At 50.2% G+C, this 27,298-nt stretch overlaps 1 protein-coding gene across 1 annotated transcript in view; it reads right to left on the bottom strand.

The window, feature by feature from the left end:
- The window catches only part of ARHGAP8 (Rho GTPase activating protein 8), a 113,697-nt gene that overhangs the window by 57,568 nt on the left and 28,831 nt on the right, over positions 1–27,298 (bottom strand). Inside the window, 1 exon segment of the mRNA XM_077169137.1 lies at positions 5,099–5,192. Within this exon segment, the coding sequence (XP_077025252.1) occupies positions 5,099–5,192 (94 nt within the window).

Here is a 27,298-nt window from a genome sequence, read left to right as displayed (position 1 = left end):
AAATCTCCCCAGATTTCCCATTCATCAAGGTCAATGGCTGCACGAACTTGCTCCAACCCGGCCACACCTGGAGCAGGCTACTCAAAGGCACGACCTGGGCAGGCCTCGCCCAGCCGTTAGTGGAGGCGGAAGGGTTCCCAGGGGCCATCTGAAACCTCTGGCCATGCAGGTAGGTCACCCTTGACATTTACCTGGCCGGGAGCCCAGACCCCACACCCAGATCCCTGCGTGTAGTTACTTAGGAGAGCGTTTTATGATTCATCTGCCCAGGTGCGCTCGTGGGAGTTCAGGCCCGGCTGCTCCCGTGGACGGGGGGCCACCTGCTTCCACGCTGGGCCAGGCAAATGCATCCTGCTGGGGCTCTATCCACAACCACAGGTTGTGTGTGTGAGCACAGCACCCCCAGAACGGCTGTAGAAGAACCCAGAAGCCCGTGCCCTTGTCAAGATATCTCAGAGGGAGCTTTGCCTTGCATGAAGCATGCTGCTCATATGATTTCTTAAAGAGCATCGAGTGCCTTCAGTCAAAGGCACAAACTGCTGGAACTGCAGGCCCTTAGATGCATTTCCCTTTTTCATTCTCACGATCCTATCAGGCAGGTGCTTGTATTCCCGTTTTACAGGTGAGTCAACCGAGGCTGACAGAGGTGAACCTGAGGGGGGCCGAGCTGAGTTATGGAAGGGCACAAGGCACCACGCTTTTGTTGTCAGAGAAACTTTTTACAAAACAATTCGCATACCCTGAAATGTATAAAGGCTTAGCTCCAGAGCCTTCTCTTAACCACTCTGCCCCACCACCAGAGCCATGTGCCCGCCATCCGTACCTGCTCCCATCCAGTGTCTGTTTTGACATATAAAGTCGGTGCAAAATCTGACCCCCACCTGCTCAGTTACAGAAGCAACCTCAGCCCCTGCTACCCCTCAGCTCACTGTCTTAAATGCCATTGGGATTAAGCGATCAGATCTCCATCACTGATTTTTCATCAAGTTGTCCTCACAGATAGGACCCAGATTGAGACCATGCTTCAATTAACAGGGTAAAATGAGTCCCAGAGCTGCTGGGAATGCCTTGCCACCTCTGTCCACAGAACCACTTGTGCATGTCTCAAACACCTCTATTTCAAGAAAGGAGAAGTTAGGGGAGCATCTTGGTTCAGCTCATTTTCCATGCTGGACACGTCCTAACAAAGGCAGGTGCCTCGCCGCTGGCCGAGGCCAAGCTACCCTGCAGCCTTTTCCATAAACGGATCGAGTTCCTTGGGAATCTGAACACATCTGCCTAACGCGCCTAACACAGAAAGTCATTAAGTAAATTACTGTTTGGGCTGCAGCAACATGGACTTATTTTCTTCACCCATTTCAAAAATAGGAGCACACATCTGGCCCCTGGAAACCCATCCACTTGGAGAAGGGGACAGAGAATGAGACACATGGAGCTGATTGTTTTCACAAGGGCCGTGGGAAAGCCGAAGCTTTAGGGCACCTTGCATTCAGGACAAGAAGCCTGCAGGGCCTCTTTGTGGACATTAGAGAAAGCTGCCCCTCCTGGGCTGACACCGCCCTGCCCTGGGTAAGGAGAACACCAGCTCTGCCGCAGCCCCTCATCTGGATGCTCTTGTGCAGTGAATAACCTGCACAACTGTCCGTGGCAGCTGGGCTCACCACTTCCATTTGGTAGTGAAAGTCTCTTGGGCAGACACATGGAAGGTCGGGCACAATGCACCATTTGGATAGTGTCAGCAGTAACATTAGCCATTTCCAAGTGTACGATTCAGTGGCATATAGTACATGCACAATGCTGTACTACCACCACCTCTACTCCAAAACATGTTCATCACACCCAAAAGGAAGCCCCATACTCCGTAGGCAGTGACTCCCCATTTCCCCTCCCTGCAGCCCCTGGTATCTGCTGGTCTGCATTCTGTCTCTCGGAGGCTCTTCTGTCTTTCTGTGAACAACAAACCCTGACTCTGCCTCTGGCCCAGCAGTGGCCCTCGGTGACAGCTGATCCACGGGTCATGGATTCGCTGATGGCTTGAAATGAAGAATCTGTCAGGGGAGGTATTGAATCCTGGAGGCATCTGGAATACAAGCTCTCCCGGGGTCTGGAATCTCCCCCTCCCTGGATCCGTGAACCCCCCAGCAGGCTGCAGCCTCCAGCCTGGGCTCCAATAGAGCCAAACGTCCTCCCAGAGGCCAGCTCCGCCACCCCCGCCACCTGCAGCTGGGGTCCCAGCTCGCCTCATGGAGTCTGTGGCAGGTCGGGTCATGTCCCAACAGAACTGGCTGACAATTCCCGGCCGCCTGCTCCCAGCAGATCTCTGCCTTTTCCGTTGCATTTTTAGGTATCATTGGAAGATTCTTTGACTAGGGCCAGATCTGATACATGTAGCCGAAACTGCCAGGTGCTTCTATGACCCGATCATGCCTTGTTCATTTGGGGACAGAGGTCTGCTCACGGCCCACTCCCCACAGCACGGTTGGTGGAAACGTCGGCCAGCTTCAATGGCTGGACTCTGGAATTTGAAAGTAGTGGCCTGCATGACCTCTCTGCTGTCGTCACATTCCGAGCCGTACCCAGCAGGGAAGCATGCCCATGCCCAGCTGGCCGCCCACAGCTGTCTCTGCACAGGGGCCCACGAATGTTTCTAGGGACCCCCAGAGCAGGCCAGGGTTGGATGGTAGGCGCGAGATACAACCTGGGCACTGCCGGAGAACAGATTCCAGGCCATGGGAGGCAAAGAGGCTGGGGACAGAGCCCCAGCATGGGTGGTCAAACGAAGCCTCTCCAGCCTCCATCAGCTGCTGCACGTGCCATGCAGGTGGACCTGACTCAGTGGTGTGGCCTCTGGATGACACGCCATGTGGCTTGAGATAAGGGGCCATGCTGCATTGTAGGGCAGTGGCTGCCCCTGGAGCATAGTCCCTCTGTCCCACCTCCAGGAGGTCCCCCTGCAAACCCAAGGCAGTCGCTGCCATCATTTGTGCTGACCTTTTCCCAGGGCAGGTTTCACAAAGCCCTCCGTGTCCTGCCAGGACAGAGGTACTGCAGTCGCCCCAGGAAAAGCAACATGGCCATCCCCAGAGGACAAAGACACTGGCAGCAAGGGACGAAGGGAAGGGAGGGCAGCCAGGTCATGCACAGGTAAGGGGGAGGAAGGGTGCTGAGGCCCCATGTGGCTTTGAAAGGTCAGAAGAGAGGGAGGCAAGGAGGAAAGGAAACCCCAAGGTGTGAGACCAGAACAAGTCTGAGCCCACAGTGGGGACAGGCATTTGCCCGGAAGGGCTCTGGGGTGCCTGTCAGTCTTGGAACCTGTCCACCTGACACACACACAGGGCTTAGTTCTGGAGAGGTGTGTCCGTGCAAGGAGGGTATGCACGGGACAGGGGGGCACACGCTGGGCAGGGGAGCAGGGGCAGGGAGTGTCGGATGCTCCGGGCGATCAGCTCAGCAGCTGTGGGGGCTGCTGGGCTCGTGCCCCACGTGGGCTCACTCCATGCCAGTCTGTGCCACACGGTGCAGAAAGAAGCGAGCTAGGGAACTGCCCGTGGTCTCCCTTCCTGAGTGCTCACGATGCCTGCCAGTGGGTGAAAGGTTCTGGGAAAGGCTGTTGCGGAGATGCCTGTTGACTTTGTTGAAGCCGACGTTTCATGAGTTGCTCACACAGATATTTGCTGAGAGCACCCTAAACGCCAGGCACCGGGTGCTGGGTCCCTGCCCTTGACAATGAACAGACAAACAGCGCCAAATAGTTCAAAGGGCTCCAAAGGAAAAGAAGTGAGGCAAGCGGGGGAGAGCACCTGACCATGGTGGGGTGGGAGATGCCAGGCCTCTGGGAGACCTGTGGCAGATGAGGGGGCCCACCTGAGGTCTGCAGGATGCAAGGCCAGTGCAGAGGCTTTGCGGCAGCACCAGCCCATAGGAAGGAGAGCTAGGAGTGAGGCGGAGAGGCTCGGGGGATGTCAGTGGGGATGTGGCCTGGGCTGGGTCCCAGGGGGCTGCGTGAGGCTCTGGATGTTACGCTGTGTGTGTTGGGACACCACTAGACAGCTGGTGCACAGGGAGTGGCAACCAGACATATATCTGTTCAGGAGCATTCTAGAAGCTGAAGGTGGACCGAGGGGTGGTGGGAGTGGACGCTGCGAGACAGGTGGGAGGCCATCGCAGTGCTGAGGAGCGGAGCGATGCAGCCATCGCGGTCACAGGGGAGGGCAGGTGTGGAATGCAGGTGCCTGGTCTTCTTAGTGCATGTGGAGGAGGCCAGCAAGGGGCCAGGGCAGGACGGTGGGACCACCCTCGGCAGACGGAAGTGCTCAGGGGAGTAGGTCTGGGAAGTTGGGGGTCGATGTCAGAGTGCCACGTGGAGACATTAGGTGAGGTGGTGCCCCCAGAAGCCTTTTCATAGTGCCCCTTGCTGGGCCCACCCGTGCGAGCCTGTGTGGGCATAGAAAGGGCACAGCCTGGTCTCTCCGCCACTGCCTCCGAGTCCCTTTCTGGGTGGGGTGCCCCGAACCACAGGGGTGGCCCTTCAGTCCACAGATGAGCCTTGACACGCAACTATCCATCCAGTGCTTGGACCCAGTCGGTGCTCAAAAAACGCATGACGAGCCGGTGACAGCAGGGCGTAGGCCTTGGCTCCCGGAGGCCCTTCCTGTGGGGGACGTAGAGGAAGGAGGCCCACGAGACCCCAGGAGAAGGCGGTGTGGAAGGGCCAGCGGGCTGCGGTGCCTCCCCAGGGGTCCGCCCTTCGTGCCCAGGCTGGTGGACAGTCCAGGACCCAGGAGGGAGGTGGCCACAGCAGCCACAGCAGCCAGCTGGATCAGACCCACCTCTTGGGTGGCATCAGCGGTGCAGGCAAAGGCCCACGTGGCTCCTGCCACTGGAGAAGCAAGACAAGCAATTCGTGTTTGTTCCAGACAGTTTCACAGCCAGCCTTAGTAGAAGCATGGGGGCACAAGGCTCCACAATCAGACTTCAAAGTTCTCCAAGAAAGCCCCAGAATAGAGAAAGGAAGTGGGAACGTAGGAAGGGGACGGGGGTGGGGGGACGTGTGGGGACAAGGCAGGGGGCACGACACAGCAGAGGAAGCAGCAGGGACACTTAATCCAGCAGGCGCCTGTGGTTGAGCTGATGGGATGGGGGCATCCGGCAGCAGCTGAAGGCCACAACCGTTCTTCCAAGGTCATCGTCCCCTGGAGGGCCAGACACAGACAAGGGCCTGAGCCGCAGCACCCGTGCAGGCGAGGGAGACCCTCGGCACCAAGGCAGGGCCCTGGCCAGCCTGGGCAAGGGCGAGGCGGTGGCCTTCGTAAAGCTCACTTCGGAAGGGAACAGCTGTTTATGGAGTTACACCACCCGCGACCTGAAGCACAGCTGCCAAGTTCACTCCACGACCAGCCCTTGCCCTGGACACCAGATGGGAAGCGGAGGCCCAGTGGGGGAGTCCCAAGGGGTCATCAGCAGGACCCGGGATTTACATCCAAATGTGTCTGATTTCGAGACAGGGTTCTGCCCACGCTGCCTGATACCTCCGCCTTCCCCCAAATTAAAGACACCCCGCCCCCATGGCCCCAGGACTCCGGGCCTGGAGAATCTGGGGGGCCTAGGGGACAGGAGTTCCCGGGGTGACCTCCCTCCCGGGTGCAGGGGTCCTTCTCAGATGACCCGATGGACGGCCCGCAATGGCCTGCATGGCTACTGTCCCTCAGCACATCGCTCCCGCCCACGTGGGGTGGTAGGGACGGCAGGTTCTCCATGGGAGCTGAGGTTCAGGGCTGGTCACGCAGGAGGGCTGGGGTGAGATGTAAAGCAGACAGCTTCCTTCTAGAAGCAAGGACGGCTGCTGAGGATGCTCCACTTCTGCACACGCCAATCCCCCTCCTCCTTCAGCCCCCACTTATGGGATCCCCTGGCTCAGATTGCCCTCCTTGCCATGCCCAGGCGTGAGAAAGAGCCCCAACACACAGGACCTCTCGGGAAGGCTCAGGGCCTCTACTGAAGCCACACGGCAGGGACACAGCCGCCTGGTGTCTTGGCCCATGCCTGCCCCCTCAACTCTCCAGCTTTATTCTTTTCTTTACAGCCACGTGCCAGGCAGAGTGTTGGGCTTGGGGGACAGAGAACAGAACTGGCTTCCCAGCCCTCTAGCATCCCAACTTCTTTCTTACAATTGAACACGCATGGATGCATGCAAGTTCAATCTGGGAGACGGGCCAGGAGTGAAAACAAGGCACCAGGAGAGAGGGTAATGGGGGGTGGGGGAGACAAACACACTTCAGGCCGGAAGTCAGGGCCTGCAGGAGGGACAGCGCAGAGAGGAAATGGCAAGTGCAGTGGCCCTGGGACAACCTTCCCTCTGGCTTCCCTGGGGACTGGGCTCGGTGGAGGTTGTGGATGCAGACAGGCCAGCCGGCTAGCCCTGCAGGGGTCTCAGCAGATACCCTGGTGGCCCGGAGAAGGGAGGCTGTGGCAGCATGGAGGGAAGGGAAGGGGCGGATTTGAGAACTATTTCCCAGGGTCAGCTCCACGAAGTCTGTCTTGTTTGCTGCTGGATCCCCAGGCCTGGCTCAGAGCTGCCCCAGGAAATACCTGACAAAGGACCAGAGACAGTGGACTCCGTGATGGGGTGGGGGTGGGGTGGGGTATCAAGCATGACCCCCAGTTCTTTGTTGCTGGGGTGCGGGTACCACGTTCTGAGGCAGGAGGGCCTGGGGGAGCTGTGGGGGAGGGGGTGCTGGCAGAAGCCAAGGGCTCCATTGGAGAGGGTGAGGGGCTGGTGAGCCAAACTCCACTCAGGGAGTCCCTCCCTTCCCTGCCTCCTGCTCCTTCCCCAATCACCTCCCGCACCCGCCCCCACCTCAGCTATTTGCATCTCAGGGCTCTGGTAGTTCAGGTCCTTGGCTGGAGCCGACCAGCCTGTCCCTCCTCTCACCACTGGCCGGGGCTGAGCCCCCAGCTCATCAAACGCCTTCGCCATCTGCCCCATGGCCTCTCCCCATTCCCAGGCTGGGGACCTGCCCGCCCCGGGCCTACTTGCTCCCTGATGCCCACAGTGGCCTCCCCCTGCTCTCCTGCTTCCTCTGGCCCCAACCTAGGTGAGGCGTCTCCGCCCGCCCGCAGCCCTGCACGGGCAACGCCCCTGCCGGACCCCCACCCCCCACTCCCCCCACCCCGCAGCGCCAGCTGCAGGACCTGCCCACTGCCCACCTGCACTTCAGCCTCGGGGCCCCCGAAGGAGGAGTAGGGACCCCCCCACCCTGGGGCCCCACCCCAGCGGCCTTCCTCCATTTCTGGGAGCGCCTCCTCCCACCCCACACAGCCCCGGCACCTCCTGATGCCAGCCCCAGTGGTGAACCCCTCCTCTCCACCCATCACACCTCCTCACAGGGCTGCTGGACCCGAGGGGAAGCTGCTGGTTACAGGCCCTGCAACTGGCACACACAGACCCACACAGTCACACCCACACAGACCCACACAGACACACCCACACAGTCACACACAGACCCACACAGACCCACACAGTCACACCCACACAGACCCACACAGTCACACCCACACAGACCCACACAGTCACACCCACACAGACCCACACAGACACACCCACACAGTCACACACAGACCCACACAGACCCACACAGTCACACACAGACCCACACAGACCCACACAGTCACACACAGACACACACACACAGACCCACACAGACACACCCACACAGTCACACACAAACACATATACACAGTCCCACAAAGACACATGCACACACACTGACACATAGATACACTCATTGACACATACACAGACCCATTCAGACAGACAAGACCCACAGAGCTATACACACACAGACCCCCTACAGAGACACCCCCCCACACACAGACACACAAAGACCCACACACACACACAGATAGACCCTACCCCCCACAGACACATGCAGACACAGACACAATGAAACCCACCCCCCACACACATACACCCACTCTGGCTCTAGCACTCACTATGGGTGTGCCCCGTGGGCGTGAACCATGTGTGTGCCCCGTGGGGGAGCCTTGGCCCCGACTGCACACCCAATGCCAGGCCGAGACTCGGGGACCCCTGCGGCCGGCGCTGACGACGCGCAGGGGGTGGACGTCAGGCTCCCTCGGGCGCCTCTGCAGTGGCTGGGGGGTGGTGATGTCTGGGGGCCTGAGGGGCGCGGGCTGAGGGGAGACGGGACACACGGGGCACTGTGTGCGTCCCTCCTCCCTCCTCACCAGGGCCTGCCCTGGGCGGCGGGCACCCCACGGGCCTCTTTAAATTAAAATTAACTTGAGAAGATGGCGGCTTAGTAAGACGCGCGGATCTTAGTTTCTTCTCCAGGACACCTACTAGGGGAGTAGAAACGATACAGAAAGCGCCCAAAGCCACAACAGAGATAAAAAAGACAGCGTACCCCATCCTGGAATGGCTGGCTGGCTGAGAGAAGCAGCTCGGGTGAGATCGCCGAGGCGCGCGGGCCTTACCGGGCGGGGTGGCAAGCGGCCGGAGTTACTCCCTTCCCCCTTCCCGGGCCGGCTGGGAGAATTGGAGAGGCGGTCCCCTGAAACAAAGACGGCTGGCGCCCACACACCACGCGCAGCCCCCGGACCAACTGAGAGAATTGGATCGGAAACCCCCAGGCCGTGGTGAACGGTGATGGGTGGGGGAGGCCCCTTCCAAACCCGTGACTCCAGGGGAACGTGCACTCTCTCGGGCGGGCCGCTGCTGCTGGCGCCCTCCCGCCACGCTTGTTGCCCAGGGCCGACTAGGAAATTCGGACGGGCTCTTTCCCTGGCTGCGGCGACCAGCAACCCTCCCTGCGTTCGGACACCCTCCCTGCGTTCGGACCCCGGGCCGGCTCAAGCCGCTTCGGCTAGCGAACCCCCAGGACGGCGAGATTTTTCCAAAGTTTAAAGTCCCACAGCACCTTTTACTGGTGGGACCCGCAGACAAACGTGTGCCACGAGCGCCACCTACTGGGCAGGATAAGAAAAACAGAACCCAGAGATTTCACAGAAAAATATTACAACCTTGCTGGGTCCAACACCAAGAGAAATCTGAATAAATGCCCAGACGCCAGCAGCAGAAGATAACTGTCCACGCTCAAAAGATTGAGAATATGGCTCAGTCAAAGGAACAAACCAATAGCTCAAATGAGACACAAGAGCTGAGACAACTAATGCTGAATATACGAACAGAAATGGAAAACCTCTTCAAAAATGAAATCGATAAATTGAGGGAGGACATGAAGAGGACATGGGCTGAACATAAAGAAGAAATAGAAAAACTGAAAAAACAAATCGCAGAACTTATGGAAGTGAAGGATAAAGTAGCAAACATAGAAAAAATAATGGATAGCTACAATGATAGATTTAAAGAGACAGAAGATAGAATTAGTGATTTGGAGGATGGAACATCTGAATTCCAAAAAGAAACAGAAACTATAGGGAAAAGAATGGAAAAATTTGAACAGGGTATCAGGGAACTCAAGGACAATATGAACCGCACAAATATACGTGTTGTGGGTGTCCCAGAAGGAGAAGAGAAGGGAAAAGGAGGAGAAAAACTAATGGAAGAAATTATCACTGAAAATTTCCCAACTCTTATGAAAGACCTAAAATTACAGATCCAAGAAGTGCAGCGCACCCCAAAGAGATTAGACCCAAATAGGCGTTCTCCAAGACACTTACTAGTTAGAATGTCAGAGGTCAAAGAGAAAGAGAAGATCCTGAAAGCAGCAAGAGAAAAACAATCCATTACATACAAGGGAAACCCAATAAGACTTTGTGTAGATTTCTCAGCAGAAACCATGGAAGCTAGAAGACAGTGGGATGATATATTTAAAATACTAAAAGAGAAAAACTGCCAACCAAGATTCCTATATCCAGCAAAATTATCCTTCAAAAATGAGGGAGAAATTAAAACATTCTCAGACAAAAAGTCACTGAAAGAATTTGTGACCAAGAGACCAGCTCTGCAAGAAATACTAAAGGGAGCACTAGAGTCAGATACAAAAAGACAGAAGAGAGAGATATGGAAAAGAGTGTAGAAAGAAGGAAAATGAGATATGATATATATAATACAAAAGGCAAAATGTTAGAGGAAAATATTATCCAAACAGTAATAACACTAAATGTCAATGGACTGAATTCCCCAATCAAAAGACATAGATTGGCAGAATGGATTAAAAAACAGGATCCTTCGATATGCTGTCTACAGGAAACACATCTTAGACCCAAAGATAAACATAGGTTGAAAGTGAAAGGTTGGGAAAAGATATTTCATGCAAATAACAACCAGAAAAGAGCAGGAGTGGCCATACTAATATCCAACAAATTAGACTTCAAATGTAAAACAGTTAAAAGAGACAAAGAAGGACACTATATACTAATAAAAGGAACAATTAAACAAGAAGACATAACAATCATAAATATTTACGCACCGAATCAGAATGCCCCAAAATACGTGAGGAATATACTGCAAACACTGAAAAGGGAAATAGACTCATATACCATAATAGTTGGAGACTTCAACTCACCACTCTCATCAAGGGACAGAACATCTAGACAGAGGATCAACAAAGAAATAGAGAATCTGAATATTACTATAAATGAACTAGACTTAATAGACATTTATAGGACATTACATCCCACAACAGCAGGATACACCTTTTTCTCAAGTGCTCATGGATCATTCTCAAAGATAGACCATATGCTGGGTCACAAAGCAAGTCTCAACAAATTTAAAAAGATTGAAATCTTACACAACACTTTCTCGGACCATAAAGGAATGATGTTGGAAATCAATAATAGGCAGAGTGCCAGAAAATTCACAAATACGTGGAGGCTCAACAACACACTCCTAAACAACGACTGGGTCAAAGAAGAAATTGCAAGAGAAATTAGCAAATACCTCGAGGCGAATGAAAATGAAAACACAACATATCAAAACTTATGGGACGCAGCAAAGGCAGTGCTAAGAGGGAAATTTATTGCTCTAAATGCCTATATCAGAAAAGAAGAAAAGGCAAAAATTCAGGAATTAACTATCCATTTGGAAGAACTGGAGAAAGAACAGCAAGCTAACCCCAAAGCAAGCAAAAGGAAAGAAATAACAAAGATTAGAGCACAAATAAATGAAATTGAAAACATGAAAACAATAGAGAAAATCAATAAGGCCAGAAGTTGGTTCTATGAGAAAATCAATAAGATTGATGGGCCCTTAGCAAGATTGACAAAAAGAAGAAGAGAGAGGATGCAAATAAATAAGATCAGAAATGGAAGAGGAGACATAACTACTGACCTCACAGAAATAAAGGAGGTAATAACAGGATACTATGAACAACTTTACGCTAATAAATACAACAATTTAGAGGAAATGGACGGGTTCCTGGAAAGACATGAACAACCAACTTTGACTCAAGAAGACATAGATGACCTCAACAAACCAATCACAAGTAAAGAAATTGAATTAGTCATTCAAAAGCTTCCTAAAAAGAAAAGTCCAGGACCAGATGGCTTCACATGTGATTTCTACCAAACGTTCCAGAAAGAATTAGTACCAATTCTCTTCAAACTCTTCAAAAAAATCGAAGTGGAGGGAAAACTACCTAATTCATTCTATGAAGCCAACATCACCCTCATACCAAAACCAGGCAAAGATATTACAAAAAAAGAAAACTACAGACCAATCTCTCTAATGAATACAGATGCAAAAATCCTCAATAAAATTCTAGCAAATCGTATCCAACAACACATTAAAAGAATTATACATCATGACCAAGTAGGATTCATCCCAGGTATGCAAGGATGGTTCAACATAAGAAAATCAATTAATGTAATACACCATATCAACAAATCAAAGCAGAAAAATCACATGATCATCTCAATTGATGCAGAGAAGGCATTTGACAAGATTCAACATCCTTTCCTGTTGAAAACACTTCAAAAGATAGGAATACAAGGGAACTTCCTGGACTTCCGGAGAAGATGGCGGCTTAGTAAGACGCGCGGGTCTTAGTTCCTCCTCCAGAAAAGCAACTAAAGAAACAGAAACAATACGAAACAGCTCCCGGAGTCACGACAGAGACCAAAAAGACAGCGTACCCCATTCTGGAACAGCTGAACGGGCAGGGAGAATCTGCTGCGGTGAGATACCCGAGGGGCGCGCGTTTTCCCGGCCGGGGCGGCTGGCGACTGGGGTCCCCTCCACGCAGTGGCTCCCCGGTCTGACTGGGAACGTTGGATAGCGGGGCCCTCCCGTCACGCTTGGCGTTTCGGGCCAGCTGGGCAATTAGGACCGGCACTCTCCCACGCCGCGGCGGCCAGCGACCCCCGCCTCCACGCACGGTTTCCCGGGCCGACTGCCGTGCAGACAGACGAGCGCCACGAGCGCCACCTACTGGGCAGGAAAAGAAAAACAGAGCCCAGAGATTTCACAGAAAAAGCTTTCAACCAGCTGGGTCCCACACCCAGGGAAATCTGATCAAATGCCCAGACACCAGCAGAAAATAATGGATGACGCTCGGAAAATTGAAGATATGGCCCAGTCAAAGGAACAAACCAATAGTTCAAATGAGATACAGGAGCTGAGACAACTAATGCTGAATATACGAACAGAAATGGAAAAACTCTTCAAAAACCAAATCAATAAATTGAGGGAGGACATGAAGAAGACATGGGCTGAACAAAAAGAAGAAATAGAAAATCTGAAAAAACAAATCACAGAACTTATGGGAGTGAAGGACAAAGAAGAAAAAATGGAAAAAACAATGGATACCTACAATGGTAGATCTAAAGAGACAGAAGCTACAATTAGTGAACTGGAGGATGGAACATCTGAATTCCAAAAAGAAACAGAAACTATAGGGAAAAGAATGGAAAAACTTGAGCAGGGGATCAGGGAACTGAATGACAATATGAAGCGCACAAATATACGTGTTGTGGGTGTCCCAGAAGGAGAAGAGAAGGGAAAAGGAGGAGAAAAACTAATGGAAGAAATTATCACTGAAAATTTCCCAACTCTTATGAAAGACCTAAATTTGCAGATCCAAGAAGTGCAGCGCACCCCAAAGAGAATAGACCCAAATAGGTGTTCTCCAAGACACTTACTAGTTAGAATGTCAGAGGTCAAAGAGAAAGAGAAGATCTTGAAAGCAGCAAGAGAAAAACAATCTGTCACATACAAGGGAAACCCAATAAGACTATGTGTAGATTTCTCAGCAGAAACCATGGAAGCTAGAAGACAGTGGGATGATATATTTAAATTACTAAAAGAGAAAAACTGCCAACCAAGACTCCTATATCCAGCAAAATTGTCCTTCAAAAATGAAGGAGAAATTAAAACATTTATAGACAAAAACTCACTGAGAGAATTTGTGACCAAGAGACCAGCTCTGCAAGAAATACTAAAGGGAGCACTAGAGTCAGATACGAAAAGACAGAAGAGAGAGGTATGGAGTAAAGTGTAGAAAGAAGGAAAATCAGATATGATATATATAATACAAAAGCCAAAATGGTAGAGGAAAATATTATCCAAACAGTAATAATACTAAAAGTTAATGGACTGAATTTCCCAATCAAAAGACATAGAATGGCAGAATGGATTACGACCCAGCAATACCACTGCTAGGTATCTACTCAAGGGACGGACATTTGCACACCAGTGTTTATAGCAGCATTATCTACAATTGCAAAGAGATGGAAACAGCCAAAATGTTCATCAACAGACGAGTGGCTAAACAAACTGTGGCGTTTACCTACGATGGAATATTATGCAGCTTTAAGACAGACTAAACTTATGAAGCATGTAATAACATGGATGGACCTAGAGAACATTATGCTGAGTGAGTCTAACCCAAAACTAAAGGACAAATACTGTAAGGTCCCACTGATGTGAACCAACATTCGAGAATCAGCTTGGAATATATCATTGGTAACAGAGACCAGCAGGAGTTAGAAACAGGGTAAGATAATGGGTAATTGGAGCTGAAGGGATACAGACTGTGCAACAGGACTAGATACAAAAACTCAAAAATGGACAGCACAATAATACCTAAGTGTAATGTAACTAGGTTGGAACACTGAATGAAGCTGCACCTGAAATATGATTTTTTGTTTGTGTGTTTGTGTGTTTGTATCTTTTGTTTTTGTTTTTTTTCTTTTTCCTTTATATATATATATATATATATATTATTAGTATTATTATTTTAATTCTCTTCTCTATATTAACATTCTATATCTTTTTCTGCTGTTTTGCTAGTTCTTTTCCTAAATCGATGCAAATGTACTAAGAAATGATGATCATACATCTATGTGATGATACTAAGAATTACTGAGTGCATTTGTAGAATGGAATGATTTCTAAATGTTGTGTTAATTTCTTTTCTTTTTTTTGATTAATAAAAAAATTAAAAAAAAAAAAAACAAGGGAACTTCCTTAAAATGATAGAGCGAATATATGAAAAACCCACAGCTAATATCATCCTCAATGGGGAAAAATTGAAAACTTTCCCCCTAAGATCAGGAACAAGACAAGGATGTCCACTATCACCACTATTATTCAACATTGTGTTGGAGGTTCTAGCCAGAGCAATTAGACAAGAAAAAGAAATACAAGGCATCAAAATTGGAAAGGAAGAAGTAAAACTATCACTGTTTGCAGACGATATGATACTATACGTCGAAAACCCGGAAAAATCCACAACAAAACTACTAGAGCTAATAAATGAGTACAGCAAAGTAGCAGGTTACAAGATCAACATTCAAAAATCTGTAGCATTTCTATACACTAGTAATGAACAAGCTGAGGGGGAAATCAAGAAACGAATCCCATTTACAATTGCAACTAAAAGAATAAAATACCTAGGAATAAATTTAACTAAAGAGACAAAAAACCTATATAAAGAAAACTACAAAAAACTGCTAAAAGAAATCACAGAAGACCTAAATAGATGGAAGGGCATACCGTGTTCATGGATTGGAAGACTAAATATAGTTAAGATGTCAATCCTACCTAAATTGATTTACAGATTCAATGCAATACCAATCAAAATCCCAACAACTTATTTTTCAGAAATAGAAAAACCAATAAGCAAATTTATCTGGAAGGGCAGGGTGCCCCGAATTGCTAAAAACATCTTGAGGAAAAAAAACGAAGCTGGAGGTCTCGCGCTGCCTGACTTTAAGGCATATTATGAAGCCACAGTGGTCAAAACAGCATGGTATTGGCATAAAGATAGATATATCGACCAATGGAATCGAATAGAGTGCTCAGATATAGACCCTCTCATCTATGGACATTTGATCTTTGATAAGGCAGTCAAGCCAACTCACCTGGGACAGAGCAGTCTCTTCAATAAATGGTGCCTAGAGAACTGGATATCCATATGCAAAAGAATGAAAGAAGACCCATCTCTCACACCCTATACAAAAGTTAACTCAAAATGGATCAAAGATCTAAACATTAGGTCTAAGACCATAAAACAGTTAGAGGAAAATGTTGGGAGATATCTTATGGATCTTACAACTGGAGGCGGTTTTATGGACCTTAAACCTAAAGCAAGAGCACTGAAGAAGGAAATAAATAAATGGGAACTCCTCAAAATTAAACACTTTTGTGCATCAAAGAACTTCATCAAGAAAGTAGAAAGACAGCCTTCACAATGGGAGACAATATTTGGAAATGATATATCAGATAAAGGTCTAGTATCCAGAATTTATAAAGAGATTGTTCATCTCAACAACAAAAAGACAGCCAACCCAATTACAAAATGGGAAAAAGACTTGAACAGACACCTACCACAAGAGGAAATATGGATGGCCAAGAGGCACATGAAGAGATGCTCAATGTCCCTGGCCATTAGAGAAATGCAAATCAAAACCACAATGAGATATCATCTCACACCCACCAGAATGGCCATTATCAACAAAACAGAAAATGACAAGTGCTGGAGAGGATGCGGAGAAAGAGGCACACTTATCCACTGTTGGTGGGAATGTCAAAGGGTGCAACCACTGTGGAAGGCAGTTTGGCGGTTCCTCAAATAGCTGAATATAGAATTGCCATACGACCCAGCAATACCATTGCTAGGTATCTACTCAAAGGACTTAAGGGCAAAGACACAAACGGACATTTGCACACCAATGTTTATAGCAGCATTATTTACAATTGCAAAGAGATGGAAACAGCCAAAATCTCCATCAACAGAAGAGTGGCTAAACAAACTGTGGTATATACATACGATGGAATATTATGCAGCTTTAAGACAAGATAAACTTATGAACCATGTAATAACATGGATGGACCTAGAGAATATTATGCTGAGTGAATCCAGCCAAAAACTAAAGGACAATTACTGTATGGTCCCACTGATGTGAACGGACATTCGAGAATAAACTTGAAATATGTCATTGGTAACAGAGTTCAGCAGGAGTTAGAAACAGGGTAAGACAATGGGTAATTGAAGCTGAAGGGATACAGACTGTGCAACAGGACTAGATACAAAAACTCAAAAATGGACAGCACAATAATACCTAATTGTAAAGTAATCATGTTAAAACACTGAATGAAGCTGCATCTGAGCTATAGGGTTTTGTTTTGTTTTGTTTTGTTTTGTTTTGATTTTACTATTATTACTTTTATTTTTTTCTCTATATTAACATTCTATATCTTTTTCGGTTATGTTGCTAGTTCTTCTAAACCAATGCAAATGTACTAAGAAATGATGATCATGCATCTATGTGATGATGTTAAGAATTAATGATTGCATGTGTAGAATGGTATGATCTCTAAATGTTGGGTTAATTTCTTTTTTTCCGTTAATTAAAAAAAAAAAAAAAAAGAGAAGGGATAATTGGAGATGAAGGGATACAGACTGTACAACGGGACTGGATATAAAAACTCAGAAATGGACAGCACAATACTACCCAATTGTAATGCAATTATGTTAAAACACTGAATGAAGCTGCATGTGAGGTATAGGTTTTTTGTTTTTGTTTTTTTTGTTTTTTTTCTTTCTATTATTGTTTTAATTCTTATTCTGTTGTCTTTTTATTTCTTTTTCTAAATCGATGCAAATGTACTAAGAAATGATGAATATGCAACTATGTGATGTTATTAAGAATTACTGATTGTACATGTAGATTGGAATGATTTCTAATTGTTTTGTTAATTCTTTTTTTAATTAATAAAAAAAAAAAAATTAACTTGAAAGATGAAAGGTTCAGTTCCTCCGTGGCGAAGGCTGCATTCCGCACGCTCTGTTACCCGACGTGGTGCGTGGCTCCTGCAGCGGGCGTGGGATCCTGAGGGCAGTGCTGACCCAGAGCCGGGGCCCGGGCCTTCGGGAGAGGGGCTGCGGGCCGCTCAGCAGCCGCCCACGGACACAGGCTCCCGCACACGTCCGACCGCCGGCACAGACCCCAGACTCGGGTCCTTGGCCCAGCCTACGGCCCTGCAGGGGCTCCCACTGCCCCCTGAGAGCCCGGCTGGCCCCGCAGGCCAGCGCCTGCCCTCCTCCCCACCTCTCCCTGCAGTCTGCACCCCGCATGTTCCGGAATGTTCCAGTCCTCATCGGTGCCACCTTCTTCTCATCCTGGGCTCCGTGCACGCCGTTAGGAGTTCGGTTACGTTAGCCCCACCAACCCCCAGAGACATGTTCAGGCCCCCCACCCCTGCTCCGTGAATGGGGCCTTATTTGAAGAAGTGACCCCTTAAGATAAGGCTGCACCAAAGCAGGTGGGCCCTGACCCAGGGACCGGTGTCCTCAGAGGAAGAGGGAACTTTGGAACAGGCAGATAGGGGGAAAAGATGGCCAAGGGAAGAGGGAGGCAGACCTGGAGGGACACGTCTGCAAGCCAAGGCCCCCAAGGATGGCCAGGAGGCACCAGGCCTGGGACTCAGCCAGGAAGAACCCCTGGCCCCCCGTCCCGAGCCTTCAGAGGAGCGCAGCCTGCCCACACCTGGACTGGGGCTTCTGGCCTCAGAGCTGGGAGACAGTAGGGGTTGTGGATTTAAGTCCCCCTCCCTCCCCGTCTGTGGTGCCCTTACAGCAGCCTGGGGACACGCGCGGTTCCTGGGCTCTCTCTCTGTCCCCCTCCCCCCTTCTCCCTTCCCTGGACACTAACTGTCCCCTCCAGAGGCCTCTCCGAGCCTGAGCTGGACAAGGCCTGCCTGCTTGCGGCTGGTGACACCCAAAAGACCTTTGGACCGCCTCTTGTCCTGTTGTCCATCCACGTCTCTGGACCAACAGCTCTTAGGGGTGGAGCCTCTGCCTGGCTCACCACCCCTGCCTATGCCCGATAATCATTATCAATCAACAGGACAACTGATTATAGAAAGAGCGTCAGGAAGGTGAGGGAATAAGGGGCCCATTATAAATGAACTGTGTGCCCCAAAAAGATCTGTTCAAGTTCCTGCAGCTGTGACTGTATTTGGAAATAGGGTCTTTGCAGGTGTCACCAAGGTAAGACAAGGCCATCCTGCAGGAGGTGGGTGCTGCAGGTGCTGCAGGCGCTGCAGGCATGGACACGCAGACATGGGGGTGATGGCCACGTGGCGATGGGGACAGAGGCTGGAGGGAGGCAGCCACAAGCCCGCAGTGGGAAGGGGCTGGGAAGGTTCCAGAGGGAGTGCGGCCCTGCCTGCACCTTGATTGGCGACTTGTGGCCTCCAGGACTAGATTTCACTACGTTTATGACGCCTTGTTACAGCAGCCCTAGGATGTGGGCACCCTTCTAGAAGCACGCACGACTCTACATTCACTTTCATTATAAAGAAATGAAATCTCTTGTTATCAGAGTGTCCACTTAAAATGAAAGACGATAGCGGAGCTTTCTCAGCTCCCTCCAGCACAGAAGGGCAATAAATCCATATTACAGACATACGCCATACACACACACACACACACACACACACACACACAACCCGTGTGCACACACTCCTCGCCGTCCCTACCCCCGGCTGCCTGCCGGAAGAGCTGTCTGCCATTTTGGACACGCATCTGGTTCTGCCTGGGAACGGGGATGCACCCAGGCCTGAGGATTCTAGAGCCAGTGCAGTTTTTACACATAACATCCTTTTCATTTCCCAGCTCCCTCCGTGGGCACCAGCACTTGCAATTCTGCTCACGAGCCCCGTTTGTTTAGAAAGCTCCATCTGAAAGGGTTGTGCTCGAACCCACCCTTTTGTCCGTTCCCCTCGCAGGGCGGGAGTTTTGTGTGCGGCGTCTCCGAGGGAGGCAGGGAATGTTTTCCCCGTGAAGTTCCTACTATCTGGTGGCCACAGCTCCTCGGCCAAGCTAGAGTCTTTGCTCTCCAAGGGGGCAGAAAGGAAAAGGAGGGCTCTGCTTCTGAAATTACTGATCATTTATGTGGCTTCTGGAGAAACAATGAATTAAACACCCCCAGAATGTGTGAAACAGAAAGGTAAATTAACATCAGCCTTGAAAAGTCAAAAACAACAACAGAAGAAGCCAAGAAGCATTACTTCTTATCTCTGCAGTCAAACCAAGAGGTGGATTCTTGGGGACTGTGCTGAATCACCCACTGGACCCCCAGAGGCACTGCGCTCGGCTCCGGAGAGGAAAGACGAGACCCACTGCTGGCAGGCCCCAGGGAGAGAACGGGGCGTGCGTTTGGAGTCGGGGCGGCATCACTGTGAAGCTCTACAAGCCCCTCTCGCTGATGACCAGAGTGGGCACAGTGTGTGTCCCCCACCTCGACCCCCAGCACTAGCAGGGAAGCCTGACGTCCAGAAAGCATGAAACGAAGCAGGAAATGGGCACTGCCCTGTGGCCACTGCGCATGGGACCCCTGGCCGGCGCGGGCGGGTGGGGGTGGCAGGGGGTGGTTCGGGGATCTGGGCCCCAGGCCACTGGGAGCGGAGGGGGAGACTGATGTGGGGAGAGGCAGGGGGTCAAGGCCACCAAAGGAGGAGGGAGTGTGACGGGCGAAGTTCTGACTTGGTTCTGTTGACCTGGGGGCCGGTGAGGAAGGGAGGGTGGAGCTCGGCCTCAAGCAGGACCCCCGCCCTGGGTGGGGACAGCAGGGCAGGAGGGGGTGAAGAGAGGGGGGGACAGAGAGCTGTGGCGAAGGACAGCCTTCAGGTCAGGACTGGGGGGGCGGGGGGAGCCTAAGATGGCGGCAGGGAGCGGGCAGGCGTGAGGAGGCCACCGAGGACAGTGGTGGGCTGTTTACAAGGGAGAGGACGCAGGAGGGAGAGCCGGTATGTGCCCGTGTTGGGGGGGAGGGGGGAGGCTGGAGTGCCAGGTATGGGGCTGCAAACGGGGCGGAGATGCCCCCAGCACAGCGGTGGCGGCTATGGGTCAGGAGACCCAGACAAGAAGGGGACAGGAGGCCACCTGTGCCAGGCCCCATGGGGAGAGGGACCATCCGAAGCAGTTCTGTGCCCGGTGCCTGGGCCAAGGGCATGGAGACCAGGGAGTGGGGTTAGGCAGAGGACAGGGCAGGTGGCCACCCCAGTCCCAAGGGTCAGCAGCAGGACATTCTGAGCCAGAAGCCCAAAGCCAGAGTCTCAGAAAACCCAGGGAACAGGGTTCTCTAAGGACAAGGGCCAGCAGGTGACCTAGGACACAGCAGGTCTTCACCAGTGGCAGTGGGTGTCCCCCAGCTCTCAGCTACTGCCGCCTCGACTTCCAGGGACCCAGACCAGGTGCCCCGCTTTGGCCTCCCCTTCTCCCTTCCTTTGTGGATGTGGGGTTAAGGAGGCGCTCCCAGCTGGTGAGCTTCCAGGAGAGCTCCTGGGCCACCTAGCACGAAGCCAGACCTACCTGGAGCTCAGGGGAGAGGGTCTCACACTGGCTGATGCTGGGGGCTGGGGGCCCCACTCCTGCAGCTCTGCTCACTGGAGGGTGGGAAGGGTGTGGAGACTGATACAGGAAAGGTGGGCCAGGGTCACAAGGGTGGATCCCACCCCAGGAGCAGCCAGAGGATCCAAGACCCCGCCCCTACCTGTAAGCCACAGGGAGACCCCAGACAGAGCACGGCTCCTGCACAAGGCCCCAGAGGGGAGGATGTCGATGGGCAGGGGGCCTGGGCCCATGTCAGGCCGAGGGCCTACAGCCAGCGGGGTGCCACCCTGGGTGGGGACCAGTCACAGCCCTCAGGGTAGTGCCACCACCAGAATCACATGGGTCAAGTTGAGCACCCAGGAGTAGGCAGCTGAGAAATGGGAAGGTCAGGACTCGAACCCAGGACCAGTGATGCGATGCTGTCCACCCCACCACACACACACCAGCCTTTGTGTTACATTCTGGGGGTTCTCAAACTCCTAAGAGATGCTTTCCTCACCAGCATGCTGCATGCACAGCACTGATTAATTATCCATTTGCTAAGCACTTATTGAACACCTACTGTTTGCAGTGTCCATTGTTTTGTATGATGCTGAAGTGTGAAGGTAAGCTCTGCTGCAGCCCTTTTACTGCCCCCAGAACCAAAAGAGCAAATAACTTGACACTTTCATTTCCCAAGCCTTGCACCAGTACCCAGTAGACACTCAATAAATGTGACCTATGACTATGGGCCAGGCAGGATGCCAGATGCTTCCATATGTCCCGTCTCCTGGCATCTCGGGCACTGGTAGAGAAGCCAAGGCCCAGAGAGGCCATGTAAGTACCAGAGCCATGGTGATATTCGTGGCTGTTGGACACAAGGACAGCCCCCAACCACCTCCCAGCTTCCTCTGTGCCCGGCATTTCCCTCATTCCCTGCAAGGCTTCCAGGCTCCCTCAGATGCCCAGACACAGAGCATCCAGGACGCTTGGCCCCCTTGTTAGTTGCCTACACTGCAGCCACAAGCATGACGTCAGCTAACAGGAGAAAATCCCCCCTCCCTGCTGTTGTCAGTAACACAGGCTGGCATGTACCAACGGGCTTTCAGGGGACCTAACATGGAAGGAAATGAAGACTATCAATAAAATGCAAGTTCTGCAAGGTTTAATTTATGACTCCTACTTCTTCCCTCTCAGTTTGCTTTATTCACTTTCTCCCCGCAGGAGAGACCCAGTTCATGAATGAAGAAGCTATCCCCAGAGACTAGCCCACGATATGCCCGGGTGATTCTTCTCCTCCAAGAGGGAGAGGCAATTTAAACACATCATGAAAGAAGCAGCCGTCTCCTCTGGAGTGATTTGGGAGTTTGCTTTGGTTTTCCAGGTTGCTGGCCTTTTGTTGTGGAAGTATATGGAGATTTGAAGACTCATTTTGCTTCTGATCTGTGCTCTGCAAGGAAGCTTAGCTGGCATCCGAATGGGTCTGGGGGAACGTTCTGGAAGTGGGGGCAGTTAAGATGTGTCGTCCAGTCGGACCAGATCCAACTGCGTCAGTCTTCCTCTCTCCTCTGCCCCTCGCACACCCCACCTCCCGTGTCCGCTGCCCCTTGGGGCCGAAACTCCCCTCCCCCAGCCCCACTTCCCGTGGTCTGACCTCCCCTCCGGACTGCCCAGCTGGGCCACCTCCGCAGGTCCCAGTCTGAAGCCACAGGCCCGGAAACTCACCCTGGAGCCCCACTATGGCCACTTGCAAAAATAAATCTATAAAACACTACCCTGAGGGCGAAGATTCTACAAAGCTTCCATTTGGGCAAATCTACAACCACTTAAGTGATTCCAAAATCACTTTAGGGAGACAGATGGCCTTGAGTGTTTTGTTGTGGCTCTAGATGTTTAGCTTTGGAGAAAATCAGGACCAGGAGGGGAAAATAGGAAAATGCATTGGTGGGAGGCATTTCTTACCATGCCTTGGAAGCATTGTAAACCCTTGGCAGAGGGAGTCCCAGGTGCTGCTTTCTGGAGGAGCTGGAGGAAAGGGGATTCTTGGTCCTGAATTGTCCCTTTGGGTCCACTGGTGACATGGAAGCCTGGGCTGGAAGCAGAGGCCATGGACACAAAGCCTGGACCCCAAGGTGAGAGGGAAAGGGGTCCTTCAGGCTGCCTGACACTTAGGGAGGGACATAAAGGTGTGATTCTGCTGGTCCTCTAAATTGAATTCTACCCTACAGGGTGAAACAGACTTCATGGTCTAAGAACCACGCCAAGAAAATATTGAAACTTTCAGACCTGGACAAACTGATGGCTAAGAATTGAGAAAACCACTAGGGCAAAAATTGATGTCCCCGAAATCACTCTAGTGGTTCGATTTAGCTTTTCACTTCCCCTCTTGCTATGCCTCATGACTTCTGATTAAGGCTGTGTCTTTCAGGGAAGGCTCGAGGCCAGCAGATGTTCAAGATGGTTAACTTTTCAAGTAGAACGTTAGTTAATGAGTGAGAACTTCTATTCCAAAGCAAGAGAACAATTTACAATCCCAGGATTACTGTCTGTAACATAATCTCACCAAGGAGGACCTGGGCTCAAGGGTGCAACTGCCACACACTGATACGGCCTCTCCAGAAGGAGCCTGAAGCACAATCCCAGGCCATCCACAGCTCCTTAATGGCACTGAGGGGGCAGACACCCCACAGCATCCCACCAAGAACGAAACCTGCCCAGCCACTGGGGTTCTCACAGAGAGAGCAGCCGGAGGAGAGGCACGTCAAAGAAGGTCAAAATTCTACAAGCAAAATCATTACACTCCCCTCTAGGTGGGACATGATGTCCAGGGGTGTGAGTGTCCCTGGCACTCCAACCTTAATTGGGAATTTGCAAACTTCTCCCTTTAGCTCTGTCCATTAAATATTTTTTTCATGAGAAGTTGTGGATTTACAGAAAAATCTTACATAAAATATATAGTTCCCATATACCGCCCCATCATTAACACTTTGCATTTGTTTGGTATCTGTGTTTCAATTCAAGAAGGAACTTTTTGATATTGTACTGTGAACTAGAGTTCATCATTTACATCAGGATTCACTGCGTGTATTATATAGTCCTAGGGCTTTTGGGTTTTGTTTTTTAAATTTTTATTGTAGTAAAATAAATACAACCTAAAATTTCCCCCACTTAGCCACATTCAAATAGGGAATTCAGTGGTGCTAACTGCATTCACCGTATTGTGCCACCATCACCACCATCCATGACCAACCCTTTTCCATCAACTCAAATAAAAGTTCTACAACACAAGCCTTAACTCCCCATCCCCTACCACCCCCGCCGCCCCTGGTAGCCTGCATTCTAGTTTCTGACTCTATGAATTTGCTTATTCTAATTATTTTAGTATCAGTAAACTCATACAAATCTATCCTTTTAGCACTGTCCATTTTTGAATCATGTTTTGAAGCTTTGTTTCTAGGAGTCTGTACACCAAGGATTGTTAGGAATTCTTGATGTGTTTACCTTTATATCATTAACATCCCATAGTCCCAGGGCTGCCGTCCTTGATTACGCTCTTGTACCTTCCAGATCTCTTTCCAACGTACGTCCAGAACTTGAGCACATCTCACCAACGTTGCCACTAGTCCAAGCCACTGTCCTTTTTTGCATGTCATGGGACTTCTGTCTCCTAACTAGCCTCCCTGACTTTGCCCTCTCCCCAACTCCCCAGTTTATTCTCAAAACAGCAGGCAGAGGGATCAGTTATACTCCAGCTGATCAAATCAGTCCTTGGCTCAGAACCCTTGCTGGCTGCCATCTCACAGTTCCGAAAACTTTTCTGACTGGCCCCAAGGCTTCTCTGGGCTGATCTCCTAATCACTTCTCTGTTCATTCCACCCCAGCTACCCAGGCCTTCCTGCTGTTTCTTAAAAATGCCAGCCGAGCCCTGCCTCAGGACTTTTGCACCTGTTGTCTCTGCCGTACGAGTTCTCTCTCTCTCTCTGCTGGTTTGAGTCTATCATGTACCCTAGAAAAGCCATGTCCTTTAATCCACATTCAATATCGCTGGGTGGGAGCATTTTGTGTGTTTCTACAAAGACATGACCCACCCATTTGTGAGTAGTAACTTTTGATTAGATGATTTCCATGGAGGTGTGTCTCCTCCCATTAAAGGTGGAGTTGCTAACTGGAGTCCTTTAAGAGGGAACCATTTTAGAAAAAGCTTTACAGCCACCAGAAACGACAGAGCCAACAGAACGGACAGAGCCCCAGGGAAGCTGTTGAAGATTCCTGGAGAGAAGCTAGCAGATGTCGCCCTGTCCCGTTTCAGTTGAGAAGGAAACCCTGAACATCATCAGCCTTTCTTGAGTGAAGGTAACCTCTTGGTGGTGCCTTAATTTGGACATTGATTTGGACATCAAGCCTTAGAACTGTAAGCTTGCAACTTAATCAATTCCCCTTTTTAAAAGTCATTCCATTTCTGATATATAACATTCTGGCAGCTAGCAAACTAGCTGGAATGGAATACTCCCCCATTAGGTCTTTACCTGTTCAGGGAGGACCTCCCTGACACCTTACCTGCCAGTTCAACTTCCCACTCAACCTGGCATGCCATGTCTTCCTTCCCTGCTATTGATTCCTACTCTATCATTCTCGTCGCTATTTAGCACAGAATGAACTTCACTTGCTTATTGAGTTTCTTATCTGCCACCTCACTAAAATGCAAGCTCCATGAGGGAAGGGAATTTCTTTTATGAAATGAAGCCAAGCAAGCCTCGGCACACAGCAGTGCTCAACAACAATGCATGAATCACAGATGAGAGGCACCTGGGGGGTGCTTAATTCTCCTGAGTTAGGCTATTAGCCCAATTTTATGGAGCCAGAGTCCAAGGCAGGTTATGTCACTCACCTGAGCTCATATGGATGGTCAGCAGCAGAGCTGGGACTCAAACCCAGGCAGCCTCACTCTGTGGTCAATGCTCTTTTCAAGCACTGCCCGAGCTTCCTTTTATTGGAACCTGATCTGTGCCCTCCACACAGGCCCAGCATCCCTCTCCCTAGACAGAGGGTGTGCAAGTTTGAATCTGTGGTGGACCCCAGAAAAGCCATGTCCTTTAATCTTCATTCAGTATTGCTGGGTGGGAGCATTTTGATCGTTTCCATGGAGATGTGACCCACCCAATTGTGGGTGGTAACTTTTGATTAGATAATTTCCATGGAGGTTTGTCTCCACCCATTGAAGGTGGAATGGGACATTTGATTGTCCCATTGATTGGAGTTGCTTACTGGAATCCTTTAAAAGAGGAAACACTGTGGAAAGAGTCCCTTTGGTAGAGCCACGAGAAAGCCAGCAGATGCTGCCATGTTTGCCATGTGCCCTTCCAGCTGAGAGAGAAACATTGAATGTTATCTGCCTTCTTAAAACAAGGTATCTTTACCTGGATGCCTTAAATTGGACATTTCTGTAGACTTGTTTCAACTGGGACATTTTCTCAGCCTTAGGACTATACTTGTAACTTATTAAATTCCCCCTTTTAAAAGCCATCCTTTTTCTGGTATATTGCATTCTGGCAGCTAGAAAACTAGAACAGAGGGTCAACCAATCCTGCTGCACACACCTACCCAGACCGCACATACCTGCTCCCCTCCCCAGTCTGTACTCACCTGCATGCCTACCTAGCCAGCACACGTGTCCCTGCCCAGCCCACAGTACCAGCTGGGGCTGGATGGTGCCCCTATCCAGCCCACTCACACCACACCCGTGCCCAGCCCAGATGGCACATACATTGCACTCATTTGAAACTACTATGTACCCTAGAAACGCCATGTTTTAATCTTGATCCAATCTTGTGGGAGCAGTCATTTCTTTTAATCCTGATTCAAGAGTGTAAGGTGGAAACTTTTTTTTGTATGCTGTATGGCAGCATCACATTTCATTATTTTTCCATGCAAGCATCCTGTCATTGCTAAGCACCATTTGTTTAATTTTTGTTTGTTTGTTTTGCTTGTTTGGGAAGTGCATGGACCGGGAATTGAACCTGGGTCTCCCATTTGGCAGGCGAGAGTTCTAATGAATGACCCTTGTACTCCCAAGGTGTAAACTATTGATTAGATCATCTCCGTAGAGATGTGTCATGCCCAATTGTCGGTGTGGCCTTTTGGTTGGATGGAGATGTGACTCCACCTAGTCAAGGTGGGCCTTGATTAGTTTACTGGAGTCCTTTAAAAAGGGAAACATTTTGAAGAAACCTCAGATGCAGATGCTTGGGGAACAGTTGCTTTAGAGCTGACAGAGACACAGGTATTTGGAGATGCTTGGAGTGCTGACAGAGACCAGATCCTTAGCATGGGCAGAGCCTAGCAGACGTTGCCATGTACCTTCCCATGAGATGCTAAGCAAGCCAGAAAGTAGAGCTGTGTTCCAGAGGAACTAAGTGACACACACACACACACTTAGAGAGAAAATCACTGGCATCAGAAGCAGGAAGCAACAGAACCAGGAACAAGGACCAGCAGAT

The sequence above is a fragment of the Tamandua tetradactyla genome, chromosome 7 (assembly GCF_023851605.1).
Source record: "Tamandua tetradactyla isolate mTamTet1 chromosome 7, mTamTet1.pri, whole genome shotgun sequence".
Lineage (NCBI taxonomy): Eukaryota > Metazoa > Chordata > Mammalia > Pilosa > Myrmecophagidae > Tamandua > Tamandua tetradactyla.
The sequence above is the reverse complement of the archived record's forward strand: the minus strand, read 5'-3'. Positions and strand labels throughout refer to the sequence as shown.